The sequence below is a fragment of the Anomalospiza imberbis genome, chromosome 29, assembly GCF_031753505.1.
Source record: "Anomalospiza imberbis isolate Cuckoo-Finch-1a 21T00152 chromosome 29, ASM3175350v1, whole genome shotgun sequence".
NCBI classification, from domain to species: Eukaryota; Metazoa; Chordata; class Aves; order Passeriformes; family Viduidae; genus Anomalospiza; species Anomalospiza imberbis.
In genome coordinates, this window is record NC_089709.1 from 1,044,288 (window position 1) to 1,065,496 (window position 21,209).

The 21,209-nt window shown below is 63.8% G+C and overlaps 4 protein-coding genes across 6 annotated transcripts; 1 reads left to right on the forward strand and 3 right to left on the reverse strand.

Moving 5' to 3' along the window:
- Nucleotides 1-96: 96 nt before the first annotated feature.
- MRPS21 (mitochondrial ribosomal protein S21) lies at nt 97-1,580 on the reverse strand. Its single transcript, XM_068175018.1, has 3 exons — nt 1,527-1,580; nt 1,159-1,243; nt 97-315 (listed from the first exon to the last, which is right to left on the reverse strand). The coding sequence occupies exons 2-3, from the start codon at nt 1,239-1,241 to the stop codon at nt 135-137; spliced, it is 264 nt and encodes an 87-aa protein (XP_068031119.1). The 5' UTR covers nt 1,242-1,243; nt 1,527-1,580; the 3' UTR covers nt 97-134.
- Nucleotides 1,581-2,114: 534 nt separating this feature from the next.
- Nucleotides 2,115-3,882, reverse strand: CIART (circadian associated repressor of transcription). 2 transcript variants are annotated; one of them, XM_068175003.1, is made up of 5 exons: nt 3,760-3,882; nt 3,035-3,340; nt 2,715-2,790; nt 2,529-2,607; nt 2,115-2,438 (listed from the first exon to the last, which is right to left on the reverse strand). In XM_068175003.1, exons 2-5 carry the CDS (start codon nt 3,266-3,268, stop codon nt 2,174-2,176), a joined length of 654 nt encoding a protein of 217 aa, XP_068031104.1. In that variant the 5' UTR covers nt 3,269-3,340; nt 3,760-3,882; the 3' UTR covers nt 2,115-2,173. The 2 variants fall into 2 exon arrangements, with proteins under 2 accessions (XP_068031104.1, XP_068031105.1); XM_068175004.1 differs by lacking the exon at nt 3,760-3,882 and having other exon boundaries at nt 3,035-3,399.
- Nucleotides 3,883-4,824: 942 nt separating this feature from the next.
- On the forward strand, nt 4,825-8,105 carry CA14 (carbonic anhydrase 14). Its single transcript, XM_068174769.1, has 11 exons — nt 4,825-5,018; nt 5,150-5,170; nt 5,550-5,972; nt 6,040-6,182; nt 6,978-7,073; nt 7,158-7,224; nt 7,292-7,449; nt 7,525-7,654; nt 7,758-7,778; nt 7,853-7,937; nt 8,024-8,105. Exons 1-11 carry the CDS (start codon nt 4,967-4,969, stop codon nt 8,103-8,105), a joined length of 1,278 nt encoding a protein of 425 aa, XP_068030870.1. The 5' UTR covers nt 4,825-4,966.
- A 223-nt stretch (nt 8,106-8,328) lies between these two features.
- Nucleotides 8,329-10,625, reverse strand: APH1A (aph-1 homolog A, gamma-secretase subunit). Of its 2 annotated transcripts, XM_068174996.1 has the most exons (7): nt 10,500-10,625; nt 10,082-10,240; nt 9,814-9,887; nt 9,591-9,713; nt 9,378-9,505; nt 9,012-9,135; nt 8,329-8,856 (listed from the first exon to the last, which is right to left on the reverse strand). In XM_068174996.1, the coding sequence occupies exons 1-7, from the start codon at nt 10,610-10,612 to the stop codon at nt 8,792-8,794; spliced, it is 786 nt and encodes a 261-aa protein (XP_068031097.1). In that variant the 5' UTR covers nt 10,613-10,625; the 3' UTR covers nt 8,329-8,791. The 2 variants fall into 2 exon arrangements, with proteins under 2 accessions (XP_068031097.1, XP_068031098.1); XM_068174997.1 differs by lacking the exon at nt 10,082-10,240 and having other exon boundaries at nt 10,500-10,618.
- Nucleotides 10,626-21,209: the final 10,584 nt, after the last annotated feature.

The window sequence follows — 21,209 nt, forward strand, 5'->3', positions numbered from 1 at the left end:
GGGGCGGGGCCCCGGTGCACGCTCGGCCCCGCCCCCCCGGCCCCGCCCCCTTCCCCTCACGCCGTCATTAACCGAACTCAATTAACGGGGATCAATCAGAGCGAGAGGGTCTTTATTGGGGCCGGCCCCCTCCCTCAGCAGCCCGTCCACGGGTCCCGGCGGCCGCTCCGCGCCAGGAAGGCGATCCTGCGCGCCATCTCGGCGCTGTACACCCGCCGGCACGCCTCGAACGCCCGCCGCCGCCGCGCCTGGCTCGGCTTCTCGTAGTACCGGGAGCGCCGCACCGCCTCGGCCACGCCGTCCTGCACCAGGATCCTGCGGGAGGGAGAGAGCGGTGACAGCGGCAGGGAAGGTTCCGGGGTGGGCGAGGAGGGAGGAACGGGCACGGCTCGGTCCCCGGCGCGTTGCCCCGGCTCGTTCTCCTCGCCGGCCACCCGCGAGGAGGGGAAGGATCCCCCTGAGCTCCGCTGAAGGCGGCACCAAGGAAGGCGTGTGAGCACGGATCGATGGCACGGCCTCGTCCCCGAGGAACAGCGCCGAGTTTGGTGGTTTGTTACGGACGTGCTCAGAGCTCCGAAGCAGGCGGCGGAGCCCCGGCGCGGTCGGGCGGTGCTCGGACGCGTTCGTTGATCCTGACGTGGGTTCCGGGGGCTGCATCCCCACGGAGCTGCTGGAGCCGCTCCCCGCGGCGGCTCTGCTCTCCCGGCCGTGGCGCTGCTGCCTGCCCCGCAGCTCCTGCGGGAGCTCAGCTCGGGGGGAGGCTGGGCCGGCTCTAATGACACGAGTTTCGTGCTTTGTTACGGACGTGCTCAGAGCTGCTGGTGTGTCGGGGCCGTGATTTGTTAGTCCTGCTCGTCCTTAGGCTCTGCAGGCTCAGAACTCGTGGGGGGAACGCCAGGGTCGGCTTTGGGCTCTGTTTGAACCCGTCTCTAAGGAAGCTGCTGGGAAAAGTTGAACCTTTCCCTCTGCTTGCAGCGGATCCGAGGGGACGGCAGGACGTGGGGCTCGCGGGGAAAGCCCGACACGAGCCTCCCGTCACCTTCTGCTCAGGAAATTCTGCTCCTGAACCCAGTACGTGAAGGAACTGAAGCCGCTCGGGGCCCCAGCCCCGGCCGGGCCGCGGAGCCCTGCTCTCCGCGGTTCCCTCCCGTTCCTCACCTGTTCAGGACGCCGTACGCCGCCTCCACGTTTCCGTTCTGCACCATCACCGTGCGGCCCACGAAGCGCAGGTGGTTCGCCATGGCCGCGCTGCTGCGGGACGGGGCGGCTGGGACCGGGCGGCCCCGCGGCTCGCAGGAGCCAGTCCCTCCTCCCCCCGCCCCGGGAACACGGCAGGGAACCCCGGGTACAGAGAGGGGCCGGTCCCTCCCGCCCCTCTCCCGGGGACACGGAGGGGTCGGTTCTCCCCGCAGAGCCCCAAGGGAACGCGGCAGGGACCCCCCCGCCCCACGAACGGTCTTGGCGGGGCGCTGCCTCCCCACGCGGGCCTCCCTCCGCCCCCGGTCCCGCTCCTCTCCCCAACTGACCCCGGTGAAGCCGCGGCCGCTGCGCGCCCGCACCGGAAGCGACTGACGGAGGAACTTCCGTCGGGAGCGACTTCCGGTACCGCCGGCACTTCCGGCGGGGAGAGCCCCGGGACCGGCACGGGCCCCGCGGCTCCCCCCGGTCCCGGGGCTCTCCCTCCCGTAACCGGCACCGGAGGCACCGCAGGGTCCCACAGCGGAGGGGACGGCGGGGCACCAAGGGCGGCTCTGAGCCCGCCGGGGACAGGAACGCACCCCCCGCCGCCCCGCCGAGGCACAGAGGACACGACACCGGCTGGCCCCGGCCGCTCCCGCGGCGTTTATTGCTTCCAGCAGGGCCGGCTGCGGGCCCTCCCCACTCGGGGGCTCCGCACACACCGCTCCGGGGCAGCCACGCTCAGCCACGCGGGGAAGGCACAAGCCCGGGAGGGCCCGGTCCCCGCGGGGAGGGGGCTCCGCTCCGGCCAAGGCACGCGGCCGCCCCGGGGTTGGGGCTTCTTGCGGGGGGCGGGAGTTCGGGACCCCTCCCGGTCAGTCCCGCCCGCCCGCGGGTCTCACTGACCGCCGGTTAAAAAAAAAAAAAATAATCAAAAAAGGCAAAACCGAGAAATGCAGACGAGATCTTCCCCCCCCCCGAGCCGGGGGGGGCGTCACACGTCCGGCGCCGGGGGGGACTCGGGGGTCCCGGCCTGGCACCGGGGGGACCCCCGCTGCTGTAACGTCCCCGCGGGGCTGGCGAGGGGGACGTCCCCGGGCAGGCGGCGGCACCGGGGGGCCCCGGGGGGACCGGCGGGGGGGCGGCGGCGCGGGGGAGCCGCGGGGGGGGCCGGGTCCAGCGCGGGTTTGGGGGCGACGTGGGGGAACCAGAGCCGCAGCATCGCCTCCACCTGCAGCAGCGTCCCCAGGTAGCGGGCACTGCGGGGAGAGAGCTCCCGTCACCCTCTGCCGAGGAGGGGGGTGTCCCCGTGCGCCCGGCCCCCCCCGGGGATGGCTGGGGACACTCACCCCATTTCTGGCTTCTGCAGGACCCCGATGATCCGCTGGAGCCGGTCCATGGCCACGCTCTGCTGGAAGCTGCTCAGCCCTGGGGAGTCCCGCAACTGGGTGAATTCTCCCCAGGGGGAAAGAGGTGCTTTGTGGGGTGGGGAGGAGGAGGAGGAGGAGGAGGAGGAGGGTGTGGGGGGCACCCACCTCTGTCGTAGCGGCCCCGCCGCAGCCCCTCCAGCAGCTCTGCCAGCGGCCGGATGAAGCCCCGGAGCTCCCGGCACTGCGAGGAAGGGGAGGAGGAGGAGGAGGTGACTGGGCGGGGGGGGGGTCTGCTGCACCCCCTCAGACCCCACTTACCTCCCTCTCTCCCCCCGAATCCTGCTCATCCCCACCCGTCCATTTCAGGTGGGGAAACTGAGGCAGACCCAGATTTTTTTTTTTTTTTTTTTTTTTTTTAGGGGACCAAACCCTCCCTCACCTCCCATCTTTGGGGGTGCCCCTTGGTTTTCTGCCAAAAAACTCACCTTTTGGGCAAAGAGGCGATCGCCATCGCTGGGAGGGACATCCCCCCCGTCCCGTTTCCGCGGGCGCTTCCCCCCGCGGGGTGACGGCGGCGATTCGGGGGGCGCTCGCTCCAGCCCCCCCGGGCGCTTGCGGCTGCGCTCGGGTTTGGGGGGGCTCCGGGGGGGGCTGCCGGCCTCGGCCTCGCTGTCAGAGGCAGGGGAGCCGCAGGAGCAGGTACGGGCGGGGGGCTCCATGGCGGGGGTGGCCCCCCCAGGGGAAGCGTCTCCCCGCGTTCAGCTCCAGCAGAGTCAAACAGCCGAGGCTGCCTGGGGGAGGGAAGGAGGGAAACACCGGGGCGGATATCGGACAAAGATGGAAGACAACCAACTGCCTTGTTCTCCCGTGGGGGTGTCATCCCCACGCCCCCAGCGCTGCCTCACACGCCCCGGGAGAGGGGCAGATTTGGCATCGCTCAGACAGCACGGGGGTGCAGGGACCCACCTGGCACTGGGACCTTCCACCCAGGACCACCCCCAGCCCCTCTCCTTCCCCCCCCACCCCCCCCCAAGTTACAGCAACCCCCCCCTCCAGCCCCGGGACTGCCCAGGACCCCCCAGCAGCTCCCCTCGCCCCATCCCCTGCCGCCCCCTCCCCAGGACTGAGCGCTCCCTGCAGGAGCCCCACCCGTGATGGGGACCTTCCCCCCCGCGCCTCCCCACCCAGCCCCGGTCACCCCGGACCCCACCTGCTCCCGGCTGCACCTGCGGTGATGCCGGTGTCCCTGTGGCAGCGCCGGTGCCCCGGTGCCGGTGTCGCTGTTGCCGTCCCTGACCCCAGTGCCGGTATCGCTGTCCCGGTATCAGTGTCCCGCCGCCGTTGCTGGTATCGCTGTCCCCGTTTCCCGGCCGGCGTCAGTGTCCCTGAGCAGGTGCCGCTGTTCCGGTGTCCCGGTCTCTCTGTGCCCGGTCCCGGTCCCGGTGCCGGTCCCGCCCCGCCCGCGGCGGCCCCACGCGGACACGTGCGCGGCCGCACGTGCCTCCGGCCGGGCCCCGCCCCGCCGCGCTCCCATTGGCCGCCGCGTCCCGCGAGGCCCCGCCCCCTCTCTCCCGTTGGCTCGCCGCCGCCGCCCGTCTCTGATTGGCCGGAGGGCGGGGCTCTGGCCACGCCGCCCCGCCCGGCGATTCGGGGCACGCGGCGCCGGGCCGCGCCCCCTGGCGGCTCCCGGGCCGCGCTCCCGCCCCGCCGCCACCGCCCCCGCGCCCCCAGCCAATGGGCGCCGCTCCCGGCGGCGCGTCTCGGCCAACGGGCGGGGCGGCCACGCCCCCCGCCGTTACATAACCGGGGCGGGGCGGCGCGTGGGCCCCCACGTGGGGGCGGCGGCGGCCCCCCCCCCCCCCCCCCGTGTGACGTCGCGCCGGCGCGTGGGGGAACGCCCGCTGGGCGGGGCCTCCCGGAGAGGGGCGGGGTCTCCCGGAGAGGGGCGGGGCCGGGGAGCGCGTGCAGGCTCTGCCCGGGGCTCCCCCCGAGCGCCCCCAACCCCTCCCCCCCCCAACATTCCCCCCCAAAATCCCTCCCGGGCCCACAGCCCCCAGCGCGGCTCTCCCCCCAGGAGGCTCAGGGTGACCCCAAGACCCCTCCCCAAGGCCCAGGGGCCCCCCTCAGGCCCCCCCCCCCCAAACCCTCAGAGCCCCCCAGAGCCCCATAACCCCCAGCCCTACAAACCCCTCGCCCCACAACCCCCAGTCCTACACAGCGTTCACCCCGCAAACCCAGGTCCTACAAACCCCTCACGCCACAAGTGCAGAGCTCGCAGCCCCCCTCTCCACCCTCCCCACACCCCGACACCCCGGGCATGGCCCCTCCAGCCCTCCCCGTCCCCCCGGGGGGGCCCGTCCCCCGGGGTGGGTATTTAGGGCCGGGCCGGTGGCACGCAGCCCCCCCTGCCCCCCGCCATGCTGAGTGTGCTGCTGCTCCTGGGGGGCCTGGCCCCCGCCCTGCCCGCTGGTGAGTCGCCCCGAGGTTGCCCCTGGCAGATCCCGTCGTGGGGTGCAGCCCCAGCCCCCCTCAGGTGCCCCCATGTCGGGCCAGGGGGCTCAGCCGAGCCCCCACCCCAATGCCTCCACTCTCCCCAACAGGTCCCCACTGGACGTACGAGGGTGAGTGGGGCCCCACGCAGGGACGCCCCCCCCCCCTCATTTATTCCCACCCCCCAAGACCTCCCCCCACACCCCCCGAGCTGAGGGGCTCACATGGGTCTCCCCAGAAGCTGGGGAGGTGGATGGGTGACAGCCCCCACTTTGACCTGGGTCCCCCAAATGGGAAGGAACTGGGCAGATCACAGCCCCCCCTTGCTCCCCCCAAATGGGCACCCACCTGGGTCCCCTAAGGCAGCTGGGGGTGAATGGGTGCAGCCCCCCATTTTCCCCTCCTGCCCCCCCTTGCCCCCCGCGCTCCAATGCTCCCTTTGTGCTCCTTTACATAAGGCTCCTGCTGCCAAATCCAATTAGGATCCGGCCTTGGCCAAATCCCGCTAAGCCCCGTCCTGCCGGGCCCAGGGGACCCATGGGTGCCCCCCCCGGCCCCGCGGGCTCGCCTTTGTCCCCGCTCTCCCGGCTGGAAAAAATATCCCCAGCAGATTAACAAGGCCCTTGGGAATGTCACCCGCGTCCCGGTTTGGGGGGCACCGAGGGCGTTTTGGGTCACGGGGCCCCCGCTGGGTGAAGCAGCGCCTGGGGCGAGGTGAGGGGAGGGTCCCACCCGGGGCCGGGTCCCCCGCAGGTCCCCACGGGCAGCAGCACTGGCACGAGGGACACGCGGAGTGCGGGGGCCGGGCGCAGTCACCCATCGACATCGCGACAGCGCGGGCACAGCCGGACCCGTCCCTGCCGCCGCTGCGGCCCGAGGGCTACGAGCGCCCCGAGAGCCCGCAGCTGACCCTCGCCAACAACGGCCACACCGGTGAGCGCCGCGGGGAGAACCGGGGCGGTCCCCGGTGCCCCAGCCCCGCTGACCCCGTGTTCCACAGCCGTGCTGGCACTGCCACCGTCCCTGCGGCTCCGGGGGCTGCCCCACGCCTTCGCTGCCCTTCAGCTCCACTTCCACTGGGGCCGGCCCGGCCGCGCCGCTGGCGCTGAGCACCTGCTGGACGGGCACCGTGCCCCCGCCGAGGTACCGGGGGCACTGGGGCCGGCCGGGGAACAGCTCCCAGAATGGGTCTGGGGGCGGGAAATGGGGTGGGAAAGGAGGAGGGGAACAGGTTTGGGGTCAGGAAATGGCATGGGAATTGTGTGGGAAATGGTTGTGGGGAGGGGTGTCGGTGTGGGAAACGGCATGGGAACAGCGTGGAAAATGGGTTTGCACTGCAGGAATTTGCTGCAGGGAATGGAAAAGGGGTCCTGGCGAGGGAAATGGATCCGGGGTGTGAAATGAGTGCAGGGAGGGGATGGGGTGCAGAGGAAAAGGATGGGAAACGGGAGAGGCAGCAGGTCTGGGCACGGCGGGATGGGCGCCGGGGCAGGGCGGGGGGCTCAGGGGCAGGGTTGGGGAGTTAGGGCGGGGGGCTCAGGGGCAGGGTTGAGGAGGCAGGGCGGGGGGCTCAGGGGCAGGGTTGGGGGGGGAAGGGCGGGGGGCTCAGGGGCAGGGTTGGGGAGGAAGGGCGGGGGGCTCAGGGGCAGGGTTGGGGAGGAAGGGCGGGGGGCTCAGGGTCAGGGTTGGGGAGTTAGGGCGGGGGGCTCAGGGGAAGGGGTTGGGGAGTCAGGGCGGCGGGCTCAGGGGCAGGGTTGGGGCGGCAGGGCGGGGGGCTCAGGGGCAGGGTTGGGGAGGTAGGGCGGCGGGCTCAGGGGCAGGGTTGCGGAGTCAGGGCGGGGGGCTCAGGGGAAGGGGTTGGGGAGTTAGGACGGGGGGCTCAGGGGCAGGGTTGCGGAGTCAGGGCGGGGGGCTCAGGGGGTCCCCGCCGTGCCGCAGATGCACGTGGTGCACTTCGATGCCGAGCGTTTCGCCGACGCCAGCGCGGCGCAGCAGCAACCGGGCGGGCTGGCCGTGCTCGGCGTCCTCCTGGAGGTACGGACCCCAGACCCACGCCCCCCACCCACCCACCCGCGCTTCCCCAGCCCCTCACTGACCCCCCCCCCCTCGCTCCCCCAGGTGGGAGATGACCCCCACCCCGCCTACGACAACATCCTGAGGCATCTCGGCAGCATCCGCTACGCAGGTGAGGAGAGGGAGGGCGGAACGCCAAATCCCCCTCCCAGCACGCCCCAAACTGCTCGCCCCCACAGGGCAGACGGTGGCCATCCCCTCCTTCAGCATCCGGGACCTGCTGCCCGCGCAGCTGGAGCGCTACTACCGCTACAACGGGTCCCTGACCACCCCGCCCTGCTTCCAGAGCGTCCTCTGGACCCTCTTCCCGCAGCCCGTCCGCATCAGCCGGGCCCAGGTAGGACCCGCTCTGGGGGGAGCCCCCCGCGTTTGGCGAGCGCACCCCCCCAGTGCTGCCCCCTTCCCCCTCCAGCTGGAGCAGCTCCAGGGAAGCCTTTACTCCACGGAGGAGGGCGAGCCGGAGGAGCCCCAGCTCCTGGTGGACAATTTCCGGGCCCCGCAGGAGCTGAACCAGCGCCTGGTGCTCGCGTCCTTCCCCAGGGGTGAGCGGAGGGGTGGGGAGGGCCCCCCTGCACCCCTCACGCGGCTCCTGGAGCCCCGGCTGGGCACAAGGCGCTGGCCCTGACCCCGGCCTTTCCCTTGCAGAGCCAGAGGGATATTCCACAGGTAGGGCCAGGCCGGGAGGCTGGGCTGGGGGGGTCACCCCTGGACCCCCCTGACCCCCCCCGGGCCTCACACAGGTGAGGTCATCGCCATCATCTTCGGCGCGGTCGCCGGCTGCGTCGGCCTCTTCCTCGCCGTCCACTTCGGGGCCAAGCGGATGCGGTGAGAGCCCCCCACACCCCTCAGAGGGACCCCCACGGCTGGGGGGTGCAGAGACTCCCCCCTCACCCGTGTTTCTGCCCCGGCAGCGCGAGGCGGGCGCAGGCACAGGACGTGGTGTTCAAGGCTTCCTCCCGCCGCTCGCCCATGGACGCTGGACACTCCCGCTGACCCCCAGCCCCCCACCCATCGCCCCACTGCAAATAAAGCCCTTTCCCCCTCCCGGTGGCTCTCTGTGGGGTGGGAACGGGCGCCTTGAGGGGCTCTGGGGCTGGATCCCGTCACCCCCGAGAAACCAGGATGTCCCGGGTGCCCCCCAGGGCTGGAGCAGGGCACAATGGGGGGAGTGACCCCTCTCCCTCCTCCTCTTGTCCCCAGCAGCCACAGAGTCCCGTGCTTTTGTAAAACGGTTTTACTCTTAATCAAAAAAAAAAAAAAAATTTACTCCCCGCTGCACCTCCAACCCTCCTGGGAGCTAACAGGGGTCAGAAGGGCAGAGCATCCCAATCCCAGTGACCCCCACCCCCAGAGCATCACCCCCAGCACCAGGGGTAGGGACCCCCCCACCCCAGGGCGACAAACACAAGGAAATGAGGGGGTCCTGCCCTGACTTCCACAGGCCTGGACTTCCCCCAGGGCATCTGGCCCACCCTGGCCTTCCCCAGAGCCTCAAGCTGAGGGAAAGCTGTCAACAGAATCTGAGAACAAAGGGAAGGGGGTGGTGGTTGGACCCCAAAGTCCCCAGGAGCACCAGTCAGACCCCAAAGGCCCCCAGGAACTGGGCAGCCACAAATTCCCCCGGAGCAGGAGGGGTGAAGGCTTTGGCAGGAGTGGCCAGCTGTGGGGCCACGGCTCCCTCACCCCTCAGGAGGCACCTGCAGCGCCGAGTAGAGCATGGCCTGGCCCTCAGGCTCCTGCTTACCTGGGGGAAAAGGGGCGCTTATGAAGGTGGGGGTGGTTTGGGGCTTTGTGGAAGCCCCCAGAATGTGGCCCCCATTCAACAAGACTCATCCATCCCCAACCCAGCAGCTCTGACCCCCCCCCCAACCCCCGAAAGTGACACCGCACCCCCCGTACAGGAGAGGCACTTGAGGACGTTGCGGAAGGAGCCACCAGCGGTGCTGAAGGCCCAGAGGCCGGTGCAGAGCGTGAGGATGAAGATGGGGCCCAGGCTGGCCTCGTACCACGGGTTCAGGAAGGTCTGGGGACACAGAGAGGCGGGTCACACCTCCCTGAGCCCTCCAAGGGCAGCGAAAGGAGTGCCCAGCCCTGTGGAAACCCGGCTCAAACCCCTGCTGAGCTGTACGCCCCCACATCCTTCACTGACCTCCTCCAGCCCGGGCACCCCAAGAGGCTGGGTGTGCCCGGGGGTGTAACTCGCCCTGTGGCCCTAGGCAGGGAGTGAGGGGGCGCGGGTGGGGGTTCCAGCCCCCCAGGACTCACCAGCCCTGAGGTGAGCAGGTGGCTGCCCACCACCAGCCCCAGGCCCCCGGCGCGGCGCCGCTCGCAGGCGTCGAAGAAGATGATGCCCCAAAAGGTGTGGAGCAGCACCAGGGCCATGGTGAGGAAGGCTGTGGGGAGACACACGGAGCCTCAGAGCCAGAGCCTTCCTCCTCCTCCTCCTCCTCCTCCTCCATGCCACGGCCTCGGCCTCACCAGAGGTGATGAAGTAGTACGGGGAGTCCCCGTGGATGCCGACGGTGCCCGGCCCCGCGGAGTCTGCCAGGATGTTGGTGATGGAGAAGACGCCACTGATGATGCCAAAGGAGAGCCCAGCCACTGTGGGGGAGCCGGGGTCAGGGGAGCCGCCACAGCCCCGGGCTCGGTGGGCTCAGGGAAGGGCAGGAGAGTAGAAGGCAGCACCCCGGGGTCTGCTCACCGTAAGCCATCTGCCGCAGGGAGAGCGGGGACCGCCCATCCTTGCTGAGGCTCGCCAGCCCTTCATCCGCCTTCCTGCCCCGCCAGAGAGAGAGCGTGAGCCCCATCCCGCGGGAGAGGGGAAGGGAGAGCCGCGCTGAGAGGAGACGGCTCCGCTCGCTCCCGCCGTTCAACAAGGAAGAGACTTTGTGGGGTTCCTCGGGACGCAGAGCCCCCCCAAGCCCTGGGACACCCCAGCCGCCGGCACAGCTCCCCGGGCGGGCTCTTACTTGAGCATTTTGAAGCAGGCGAACCTGCAGAGCTCCTGCAGCAGCACGGCGGCGGCGGCCCCGAGCGGCAGCAGCGCCGCGTCCTCCCGCCCGCTGAGCCGCACCGACACGGCCCAGAGCAGCGAGGCCGCGAGCAGCGACAGCAGCCAGAAAAACGCCCTGGGGACAAACGGGACACCCGGCTGGCGCCGCGGGCACCGGCACCGGGCAGAGCCGCTCGGTACCGCCGGGCCGGGACCCGCGGCGGCCGCAGCGCTGCTCCCAGTTCCCCCTCGCCTCAGGGCTCCTCACGCCGCCGGCAGCTCCCTCAGCCGCCCCGGTGTCCCCCAGAGCCGCCACAGGCCCCTCAGAGCACCCCCGAGGGGCTCTCGGACCCCCGCAACGGCCTCCCGGCCCCCGCCGGGCCGGCCCCGCTCACCCCGCCAGCAGCACGACGACGAGCAGCGGCTCCGCCGCCACCGTCAGCAGCACGAGCGCGGCCGCGGGCCCCAGCGCGATCGCGGCGCAGCCCAGGAGCACGGCGGCGCCCATGGCGGCCGCGGCCAGCACCCCCTGCCGGCCCGGAGGACCTGCCGGGGGGGGTAGGACCAGTCCCGGGACGGGGGGACGCAGCGGGGACACCCGAGACGGGCTGGGCGCGGGGACACCGGTGTGCGGGGACACCCGAGACGGGCTGGGCGCAGGGTGCCCGGTGTGCGGGGACACCGGTGCGCGGGGACACCCGAGACGGGCTGGGCGCGGGGACACCGGTGTGCGGGGACACCCGAGACGGGCTGGGCGCGGGGTGCCCGGTGTGCGGGGACACCGGTGCGCGGGGTCACCCGAGACGGGCTGGGCGCGGGGACACCGGTGTGCGGGGACACCCGAGACGGGCTGGGCGCGGGGTGCCCGGTGTGCGGGGACACCCGAGACGGGCTGGGCGCGGGGTCACCGGTGTGCGGGGACACCCGAGACGGGCTGGGCGCGGGGACACCGGTGCGCGGGGTCACCGGTGCGCGGGGACACCCGAGACGGGCTGGGCGCGGGGTCACCGGTGTGCGGGGACACCCGAGACGGGCTGGGCGCGGGGTCACCGGTCTGCGGGGTCACCCTGAAACGGGCTGGGCGCGGGGTCACCGGTGCGCGGGGTCACCGGTGTGCGGGGACACCCGAGACGGGCTGGGCGCGGGGTCATCGGTCTGCGGGGTCACCGGTGTGCGGGGACACCTGAGACGGGCTGGGCGCGGGGTCACCGGTGCGCGGGGACACCCGAGACGGGCTGGGCGCGGGGACACCGGTGTGCGGGGTCACCGGTGCGCGGGGACACCCTGAGACGGGCTGGGCGCGGGGTGCCCGGTGTGCGGGGACACCGGTGCGCGGGGTCACCCTGAGACGGGCTGGGCGCGGGGTCACCGGTGCGCGGGGTCACCGGTGTGCGGGGTCACCGGTGTGCGGGGACACCCGAGACGGGCTGGGCGCGGGGTCACCGGTCTGCGGGGACACCGGTGCGCGGGGACACCCGAGACGGGCTGGGCGCGGGGTGCCCGGTGTGCGGGGATACCCTGAGACGGGCTGGGCGCGGGGTCATCCTGAGACGGGCTGGGCGCGGGGTCACCGGTGCGCGGGGACACCGGTGCGCGGGGACACCCTGAGACGGGCTGGGCGCGGGGTCAGCGGTGCGCGGGGTCACCCTGACACGGCCTGTCCGCAGGGTCACCTGTCTGCGGGATCACCTGTCTGTGGTGTCACCCTGACACGGCCTGTGCCCGGCACCACCTGTCTGCGGGGTCACCTGTCCCCAGGCTCTTCTCTTCTCTTCTCTTCTCTTCTCTTCTCTTCTCTTCTCTTCTCTTCTCTTCTCTTCTCTTCTCTTCTCTTCTCTTCCCTTCCCTTCCCTTCCCTTCCCTTCCCTTCCCTTCCCTTCCCTTCCCTTCCCTCCCGGAATTACTCTTTAAACCGGCATTTCTTCTCTATTCCAAGCCCCTCGCATCTCCCGTTCTGATTCTGTCCCCACCCCCACGCTGCTGCTATTTACAGAGGAGTTGGGAAGAGCAGGAAAACTTTTTTTAGACTAAAAAATTCCATTAGCCGGCAAGAACAGCCTGGACGGCTCCAAAGCCCCTCCCTCCAGATTCCACCTCCCTCTGGACTGATAGTGCCACAGGGAGTGCTGGGCACCGGTGCCATGAAGATTTTTCATCCATCTTCATGTCTCCTGCAAGGAAAACTCCAAACAATGTCCCCTCCAGCCTCTTCCGCAGGAATCCTGCGAATGCCATCTCCTGGGCACGAGGCATTGTTCAGGGAAGAATCGGAGTTGCCGGCTGCCTTGGATTAATTTCCCTCCTTATTTCACTTCCGCCTATTAAAGCTGGGAAATGACAAAGCACATCTGAGCACTGCTGACTTCAGCTGCACCTTCCTCCTTGGACTTCCCCCCGACACAGCACCAGGCTCTGGATGCCCAGAGCATCCCTGGGATGCAGCCCCCTCAGCACAGCAAGAACCAGGAGCCTCCTCCTTCCTTCTTCTTTTTCTCTCCTTTTCCTTCCTTTTCCCCTCTGTTTTGGTTCAGGTGCTGAGTTTTCCCTCAGGAAAAGCGTCCCTCCCTCGCTGCTCTGTTGTTGTGGCAGATTTTACTGTTGAATTTTGGCAAAAAAAAAAAAAAAACCCAAACAAATCTTTTAATAATTAAAAAATGAAGACATAAAAGTAGAAATATAAAGCAAAATAGGGATTTGGGGAATAGGAAGTAAGGTTTTGGGATGGGAGATGGAAAAGCCCTTGCTTCCTTTCTTGTGGCTGCGATGGGTTTGCTCCATGATGCCAGATGTGAAGAATCAGTAAGAAAAGAGGCAAAAAAAAAAAAAAAAAAAAAAAAAAAAACCCAGAAGGAAAATAGAACGGTTTCCTTTTCCATCCAGAAACACAATTCCAGGTCTGCACCTGGGATGCAGGATGCTGCTGGGGAGTTCCAGCTGGTCACAGCTAGGGAAGAGCAGCTGTTTCCCCCTTTAGCACCTTACAGCACATTTTGTTTTATCCAGGTCCCTTTCCCTTAATGGATCCTCCAAGTTTTCCCAATTTTTGCAAGTCTTACACCATCACAGCCAGTTCTGGAGTCATTCCCAGCCCTGAGCCAGCAAATCCCACTGAATTCTGACTCCCACATCAAGGGTTTGTCCATTCAACCCCACCCACTCATCTGATAACCATCCTCAGGGATCTTCCTCGCCCCTTTTCCTCCCCATTCCTTTAATCCCAGGATATTTTAACCCTTCCCTGCTCCCCCAGTGCCTCCCAGCTGAGCCGCTGGCCCCAGCCCTGCTGGGATTCTTCACAACAAGTTCAGATTTCTGCTTGGGTTGGGATTTTTGAGTTTCGATGTTATTCTTGTGGAGGAGGGAGAGGAGGGTCTTGCGGAGAGGAGGATTTGAAGAGATTCACTTCCTGCTCGGCATTCCTGGGCACTTAACCCTTTGCCAAACATCTCCCTACAGATGGGGGAAGCTCCTTCTGCAAAACACAGGGAACCCCAGCGAGGCTGGGAACCAGCTTGGGGATGCACTGGAAAAATTCTTCAGTTGGGTCCACTCTTGGTAGGAAAAAATAGTCTGCTTTGGGGAAATTAGGCTCACAATTGATTGGAATCATTAAAATCTACAGAAATCTTTGGTTTAAAATCAACAAGAGGGGAGAGGAGCTTTGAGGCCACTCCCAACCCCTTCCATGATTCCATGGCCCTGCATCCCAGAAGAGAGCTCCACCTGTACTCTGCAAGACTCATCTTGCTCTTTGCTGGTTTTCTAGCCTTCATCTTCAAGAGTCACCAAAATATTGATTTTACAGCACGTGATTCACCTCTGTCTCCTTCGCTTCCCCTTCTCCTTCCTCCTCTGGTCTGCACCCATTCCCACCTGGATCCCGCCGGCTCCTCGCAGGAGCTCCGCAAGCGCCTTCTCCCCAGGGTGTTTTTACCCACTATAAAACAAAATAAATCCATGGCCACTCGTGTTTCTTCCTCCCGATGAAGAAACTGAGGCACGGGAAGGGGAAATGAAGCCAGGACAAAAAAATCCCCCAAGATTTTACGGGAAGTCGGGATGGACTCTGGCTCCCAGTCAGCATCTCTGCCTTCTCTCCCTGAAGAATTTGCTATTTATAGCTCTGCTTTGCTCCTTTAGAACATAATCAAAACCATCCTTCCTCCATATGAGAACTCATCCAGCGGCACTAACCCTCCCGGGGGAAAACTTCCCGAGATTTGCAATTCAGCCGTCCGAAACGCCTCTGCAACGGGAAACTTCCACCGCCGGAGCGGCGGCGCGGACACCGCACGGGACACGCTCAGCCCGGCGCTGCTCCAGTCCCGGGCACAGCCCGGGCTCCCTCCCACGCTACCGAGGAGGTTGCTCGGCTCAACCCCCCCGAGTCATTTCCTGCTTTCGCGGGGACGGCTCGGCAAGGTCCCGCGGAGAAGGAGCGGCGCCGCTCCGGCAGCCGACACCCAGCGGAGGACGATGAACTTCTGCATCGCCGTGCTCCTGGTCCTTCAGTCCTTGCCGGGTAAATACATTCCCCGGGTTTGCCAGGGTTTTCGAAAGGCAATTTGATTTTAGCTCGCTGCTCTGATTGTTCCCGCACTCCTGGGATGCCGCGGGGCAGTTGCGAGGGGGGGGCTGGAGGCTGAAAGATCTTGGGGGGATTTTTTTGGAGAAAGGGGGCTGCAGGGAAAAAAAACCACCGGGAATACATGATGTAAATGACTGAAAGTTCCATGAAGCCTGTGCTTAGAGAACAGTGGGATGGTGAACGTTTCCCGCATTGTGTTCAAATCATTTGCAAACTCCAGCTGGGAGCTATTAGGAGACACAGAGAAAAAACCCCAGCAGGATTTCCTGAGAGTTACGTGGGCCGTTTGAGATGGGGAAGAGTGGAATCAGGGTATTGAGGGAGGAAAACCGCGATCTGGAGCTGCTTAAGGATGAGCACGATATTCTCCCATCTCTGGGAAGGTGAGATACAGAGCAGCACCGGCTGAGGGGAACTGGAAACTGCAGCTCTGCCATGCCCAGGAGCCTCCCTCTCTCTTCCCCTTTCTCTTCACCGAAGGAACAAATTCAAACATGAAACATCAGGCGAGGGGGTTCCCAGCTGGAAGCTCTTTTCAGGAGAAGGTTGCACTGTTATTCTTAGTGGCTCCATGTAAACAAGAGCCAGCTTGGAGTGACTTTCTGGGAAAGCTCCGTGCATGGGATAAGGTGCCCCAGAGCTCAACGCTGCCTGAGCATTGCCAAAGGATGAGCGTGGGACGGAGCGGGGATGGGGGGCAGGTCCCAATTTCAGTCCAAATTTCCCCAAAAGCTCGGGGTGGGAGTGGGACAGGTCGAGGTGTTCGACACCGTGACGGGTGAGGCTGCGCTGTGTCCCTCCTGCAGAGCCCCGATCCACCCTGGAATCTTCAGCCTTAGTCATTGTTTTCAGAGAATTCCCTAATGAGAATTCTGGGACTTGGGCTTCCCCGCCAGGCTTTGCCAGTGCTGAGAAAGTCAGGGATATGAGAGGAAAAAGTGGGAGGGTTTGGAGAGGGACCTGGAGCTACAGCATGACTGACAGCATCATTCCAGCTATTCCTGGTGTCACTTATAATGACAATATTACAATTATCTTATTTGTGACCATAAATGAGTATCAAACTAGAAAAACATCTTACTATTCCATATCTTCCATTCTCATGAGTATCTTGGTGTACGAATCTGTGAGTATTAGAACATTAATATTCACAATTAATTTGCTTTAAAAAATCCTCCCAAACCCCAAGAAAACACACAGAACCTTATGTTTGGAATAGGGAATGAGCCACTCGCTCCAACTGCGACAATGTCACATGGGTCAGAATTTATTTATAGCGGCTCAGCCCTAAGGAAACATGAGGGTCCCTTGTGAGCCCTTGGCAGCCAAAGGCATTGGAGCAGCTGGATCCTGGATGAGAGGCTCATCCCAGGGCAGATCCAGCCCGGCTCTGGGTCTGGGGTGCAGGAGCACAGCCAGAGGCTCCATCCCCACCACTGCATCTCTCACTTCTGCCACGCCCACACCCAAAAACGGAGGAAAACCCCAGCTCTGCTCTGACCTCCCACGCTTTTAGTTGGGATCTAATGATGGGTCAGGTTGTAAATCCATCAGTCCCACAGGAAAGGGGTTTTGCCCAAAGCACCAATAAATCAATGAAACTTCCCATGCCCCGGCGCCCACGGCTTGACCCGAGGCTCCTCATGGTGATCCGTGCGTTGTTCCTTTGCTTTCAGGGAAGGCGGAGCTGGAAGATGACATGGAGGAGATCGCACAGGATTTATACGACTACATGGCTCATTTAAGTGAGAAATGCCTTTTTTTTTTAAAGCATTTTTACCATTTTCCACAAGCCACCGGAGCGAGTTGGGATAACCAGGGCTGGGGAGGGATTGCTGTCCAGATTAATTTGAGTTACGTTGGCTGCTCAGGGGGAAAAGCTGGGTGACCTCAACCCAATCCCCATAGTGCCACCTCACCTGGAGCTCTTTCCATTCCAGGCAATTACTATTCTTCCACAGAAGATTATTACTACGACAACATCACGGCAACCCCCGCCACGTACGTGTACGAGTTTGATTCATACGAGGTGAGTTGGGTTTCTCTTGGTATTCCCCTAAAAAACAGGTTTTCCTCACCCAAATCTCTGCCACCAGGAAAAATAAATGGATTAAACCTGCCTATTTTAAGACCACAGAACAAGTCAAGTGAGTTTGAGTAGAGCGTCCATGAACAGCAATCATGGAATGGTTTGAGTTGGGATTTATTTCTCCAGTTTGCACAGAAACAGTGAGAAATTCCTTGTTTTCTCAATTAAATACCATCAAAGCCATCCCAAGGAGGGATCCCTCTGCACAGGAGTTAGTCCTGTGCTGGGACATACTAGGTTATTTCTTTTTCTCCACATCCAGACAAGCACCATTGGATATGTGGATTGGGAGAAGTTGTTTTCAGAAGAGAATGCCACCACCAAGGTTTCAGGATTACCAGATACAAATGCTCCAGGGGATTCCAGGGATGCTAAGGACAGTCAGGTGGGTGCCTGTCAGCTCGGGAGCTCTGCCACAGGCTTTTAGCACAATAAAACATAGGACTTTCTGGCTGATTTATTTTCCTTGGCTCACCAGGATTTCCAGGAGTCATTGGGATCGTCCCTGCAGGGCCACCTCACCCTCATCATCCTCCTCAGCTTCCTGGGTCTCCTGCTATGATGCCCAGACTCCTCCTCCAAAGGTACTCTGGGATTTCAACACTCACTCAAAGTGTGTCCTTTAACCCAGGGAAATCCAATTTTTTCTGAAGCAGCAACTTTCCAAAACAATGGAAAGATAACAAGCCCTTCCAGGCAGATAACAGCCCATCCAGCTGCGACATCAGGGAACTCACCAGCAGCTCTGACCACCACTGATGGCCTGGAGAGGCTTTCCAGGACGTTTTCCCAATGACCTGTTGGCATTCAGTGGGACCTTCATGGGGTGTGAACACCGAGGCACCTCCCGCTGCTCCTCCACCCAAACACCCTGTTCCATAAAACCCTGGAATGGTTTGGGTTGGGATGAACCTCACAGACCAGCTGGTTCCACCTTCCTGCCCAGGTTCCTCCAAAGCTCCATCCCACCTGGCCAACCTTTTCCCACAGCTGGAGCTCTCCAGCATCCCAGGAGGTGGCCAACCTCCATCCTGCCACACCCTGCTCACCTTTTTTCCCTCGTTCCAGACACGGTGGCTGGGATGGCGACCAGGACATTGTCAGGTGTTGATGACGACATCCTCTCCATGAGGTGTTGTCTCTGTTCCAGAAGTGCTGAGATGTTTTGTCTGGAGGTTTTGGTGGAGGGCCGGTGCCGCCCCGGCGGCGTGAGCACGGAGAGCTCAGCAGCCCTTCAGTCCTTTCCTGTTTCCTTGGATTCCGCTGTAAATAAGAACCTCTGCCAATAAAATCCCCAACACCTGGTGCATGGTGTCTCATGGTAAATAATCCAGAATTGGAATAACAAATGCAAACAAAGCATGCAGTGCTTGTCCCATCAGAAAGATCTTCTCGAGCCTCTAAACCCAGCCAGGAGCTTCCAACTTTGTTTCTTCCAGAACTGCTCTTCACAGTGTTTATTTTCCAGAAACACACACAATACCTGTGTGTGATGAGAAGCTGCATCAGAAAACCTCCCACCACCCCAACCCCCTGATGGAGAGCAAACTGTCTGCAGAAATGGGTGGTTTTGGTCAGGAAATCAGAGTTAAATTCCTTTTTGGGGGAAAAAATTGCAATCCCACACTCGGTGCCTTATGTTGCTTCTCCTTGGGAGAGTTAGCAAGAAGGAGAGATGGAAAACCGGCCCAGGTGTAGCCAGGTAAAGGACAAAAGATGTTGAGTCAAGCCAAGGGATGCTGAGTCAAGCCAACAGGAGATTCACGGTGGTCACAGTGCCCAGAGCCCTCAGACACCTCCCAGAGCCGCCAGAGCAGGTACGAGCCGTCCCACGCACCTCCTCTGCACCCGCGGAGCAGCCCCGGGGCCAGCCCACCACTCCCAGGTTATCCAGACCCCCAGCCTTGGAAAGAAGAAAACTTTTGTTTCCTGTGGAAGGTAAAAAGCTCGAAACGGGTTCAGAAGCGGCGGGAGGAGCGAGACTGGATGCGCTGCCTGGCAGTGCCACCTCCTGGCTCTGTGCTGCCATAAAGGTGGATTGAGAAAAGCCAAGAACGTCCCGGAAAATTATTCAGGATCACACAGCAGTGAGATTTCCAGCCCTGGAGTGGAGTAAAAAGCAATTAAAGGGAAATAAAAGATGTGGATGAAGGTTATGAGTTTATTTCTAAAAATCATCCCTCTAATGCAGACACAGAAAATAATCCAGGTCGTTGTAACCTAGCCTAACTATAAATTGAAGCACTCCCTTCCAGAGCAAATCCTCAAACCAAATCCCCACCTTCCAGCAGTGTTTTGGGACAGCAACGTCCTGACACAAACACACCACATGTGTGACAGCTGGACTTGCCTTCTCTGCTCCCAGATATTCACCCAAACCTCTTCAGACCCAAAATGACACCATCCTCCCGGCTCTTTCACAAGTTCCTTTCCCAGATTTACCCTTTTCCCCCCACTCGGAGGGTGGTGGTGGCTCCATGGCCACTTCTCCGTGAGCAGCCGCCCAGCCCTCCTGGCAAACCCCTGGGAAAAGCAGCTTTAACACAAGGAGGACTTTCCCTGCAGTTGTGAGAACCTTTCCCAGTTACCTCCCGGCAGGAAGCAAGCAGAAGGCTCTCCAGGTCTCTGGTGTTCTCCAGCAGCTCCCTATCAAACAATCCCGGAAATATTTTCTCCATGGAGTTTACACAAAGCTAGAACAAACCCAAGATTCTCATGTTGGGTTTTGCTTTTTTTGTTTTGTTTTGTTTTTTTTTTTTTTTTTAATTCTGTCAACAAGTTGCCAAAAAGTCTCCGGTTATTTGTGTCTCCAAAGTTAAAAGAGTCAAGATGTAAATATTTAGAACTGCTTGTCCCAGAATTGTCCTGCCTGGGCATGAGGGATATCAGTGACTCGCAGGCTCTTTTCAAGGATAATTTTCCAGGATAAAAGCTTCAATAGAGCAACACTCATTAATTATTAATTTTAAATAGGAAAATAATTTCCATAGGGATATAAATCCCATCTATCCACCTGGGGAGATCTAAATTACATATATCCAACTAGAGGGGAATATAAATCCCATCTATCCACCCCAAGGGGGTTATAAATCCCATATATGCAACCCGAGGGGGATACAAATCCCACGTATCCACACGGAGTGGAATATGAGCCTCATATATCCCCCCGTCGAGTGGCTCAGATTTTAGGAACTGGGCTATTCCCCAGATGTGTACACCTGCCTCCCCTCCCCGATGCATTGGCAGTGCTGCCGTCAAGCAAATTAACCAAGAATAACACAAATTCGCAAAAGCTGTTGTACCCTATGGCGAGTGAGAGCGCCGTGCGCCCCCAGACCCCCACTCGTGACGCCGGGTGTGTGACCCCCGCGGGAGTGAGGGGATGCGCCAAACCCCGCAGGGTCCTGTCCACACAGGACCGGGGCTGCGAACCATGCCGGCGGCCCCGCGGCACTCGGAGCTCCGGGGCAGGGGGCGGCCCCGCGGGCAGACCCCTCCCGAGGCCGCGCGGCGGGACACGGCCCCCGCGGGGGAGCACCGGCGCACGGCCCGGCCCCGCGGCGGCCGCGACCCCCGGCTGCCACGGAGCCGCGACCCCCGACCCGGCCCATCCCAGAGCCGCGACCCCCTCAGAGCCGCGACCCCCGGCTGCCACATAGCTGCGACCCCCGGCCCCGGCCCATCCCAGAGCCGCGACCCCCTCAGAGCCGCGACCCCCTCAGAGCCGCGACCCCCGGCCCCGGCCCATCCCAGAGCCGCGACCCCCGACCCCTGCCCATCCCAGAGCCGCGACCCCGGGCCCCTGCCCATCCCAGAGCCGCGACCCCCAGACCCTGCCCATCCCAGAGCCGCGACCCCCGGCCCCCGCCGGCCCCGGAGCCGCGACCCCCTCAGAGCCGCAACCGCCGGCCCCGGCGCATCCCAGAGCCGCGACCCCCGACCCCTGCCCATCCCAGAGCCGTGACCCTCGGCCCCCGCCGGCCCCGGAGCCGCGACCCCTCAAAGCCGCGACCCCCGACCCTCGCCCATCCTAGAGCCGCGACCCCCTCAGAGCCGCGACCCCCCGAACCCTGCCCATCCCAGAGCCATGACCCTCGGCCCCCGCCGGCGCGACCCCTCAAAGCCGCGACCCCCGACCCTCGCCCATCCTAGAGCCGCGGCCCCTCAGAGCCGCCAACCCTCAGAGCCTCGATCCCCTCAGAGCCGCGACCCCCGACCCCTGCCCATCCCAGAGCCGCGACCCCCGGCCCGGCGCAGCTCCCTCAGAACCGCGGTTCCCTCAGACCCGCGGCCCCCTCACAGCTGCGACCCCCGGCCCCCGCCGGCCCCGGAGCCGCGGCCCCCTCAGAGCCGCAACCCCCGGCCGCGGCGCATCCCAGAGCCGCGACCCCCGGCCCCCGCCGGCCCCGGAGCCGCGCCCCCCTCACA

What these genes read in the sequence shown, in the direction of transcription:
- CIART (XM_068175003.1), bottom strand. Translation starts at nt 3,268, where the DNA reads ATGGAGCCCCCCGCCCGTACCTGCTCCTGCGGCTCCCCTGCCTCTGAC. An exon ending in ATCGCCTCTTTGCCCAAAAG is followed by an intron (nt 2,791 to 3,034) that starts GTGAGTTTTTTG and finishes CCTTCCTCGCAG; the next exon opens with TGCCGGGAGCTCCGGGGCTT. An exon ending in GCGGGGCCGCTACGACAGAG is followed by an intron (nt 2,608 to 2,714) that starts GTGGGTGCCCCC and finishes GGGACTCCCCAG; the next exon opens with GGCTGAGCAGCTTCCAGCAG.
- MRPS21 (XM_068175018.1), bottom strand. Translation starts at nt 1,241, where the DNA reads ATGGCGAACCACCTGCGCTTCGTGGGCCGCACGGTGATGGTGCAGAAC. An exon ending in GCGTACGGCGTCCTGAACAG is followed by an intron (nt 316 to 1,158) that starts GTGAGGAACGGG and finishes TCCCTCCCGCAG; the next exon opens with GATCCTGGTGCAGGACGGCG.
- APH1A (XM_068174996.1), bottom strand. Translation starts at nt 10,612, where the DNA reads ATGGGCGCCGCCGTGCTCCTGGGCTGCGCCGCGATCGCGCTGGGGCCC. An exon ending in GTCGTCGTGCTGCTGGCGGG is followed by an intron (nt 10,241 to 10,499) that starts GTGAGCGGGGCC and finishes GTTTGTCCCCAG; the next exon opens with GGCGTTTTTCTGGCTGCTGT. An exon ending in GCCTGCTTCAAAATGCTCAA is followed by an intron (nt 9,888 to 10,081) that starts GTAAGAGCCCGC and finishes CTGGCGGGGCAG; the next exon opens with GAAGGCGGATGAAGGGCTGG.
- CA14 (XM_068174769.1), top strand. Translation starts at nt 4,967, where the DNA reads ATGCTGAGTGTGCTGCTGCTCCTGGGGGGCCTGGCCCCCGCCCTGCCC. An exon ending in TGCTCGGCGTCCTCCTGGAG is followed by an intron (nt 7,074 to 7,157) that starts GTACGGACCCCA and finishes TCGCTCCCCCAG; the next exon opens with GTGGGAGATGACCCCCACCC. An exon ending in TTCGGGGCCAAGCGGATGCG is followed by an intron (nt 7,938 to 8,023) that starts GTGAGAGCCCCC and finishes CTGCCCCGGCAG; the next exon opens with CGCGAGGCGGGCGCAGGCAC.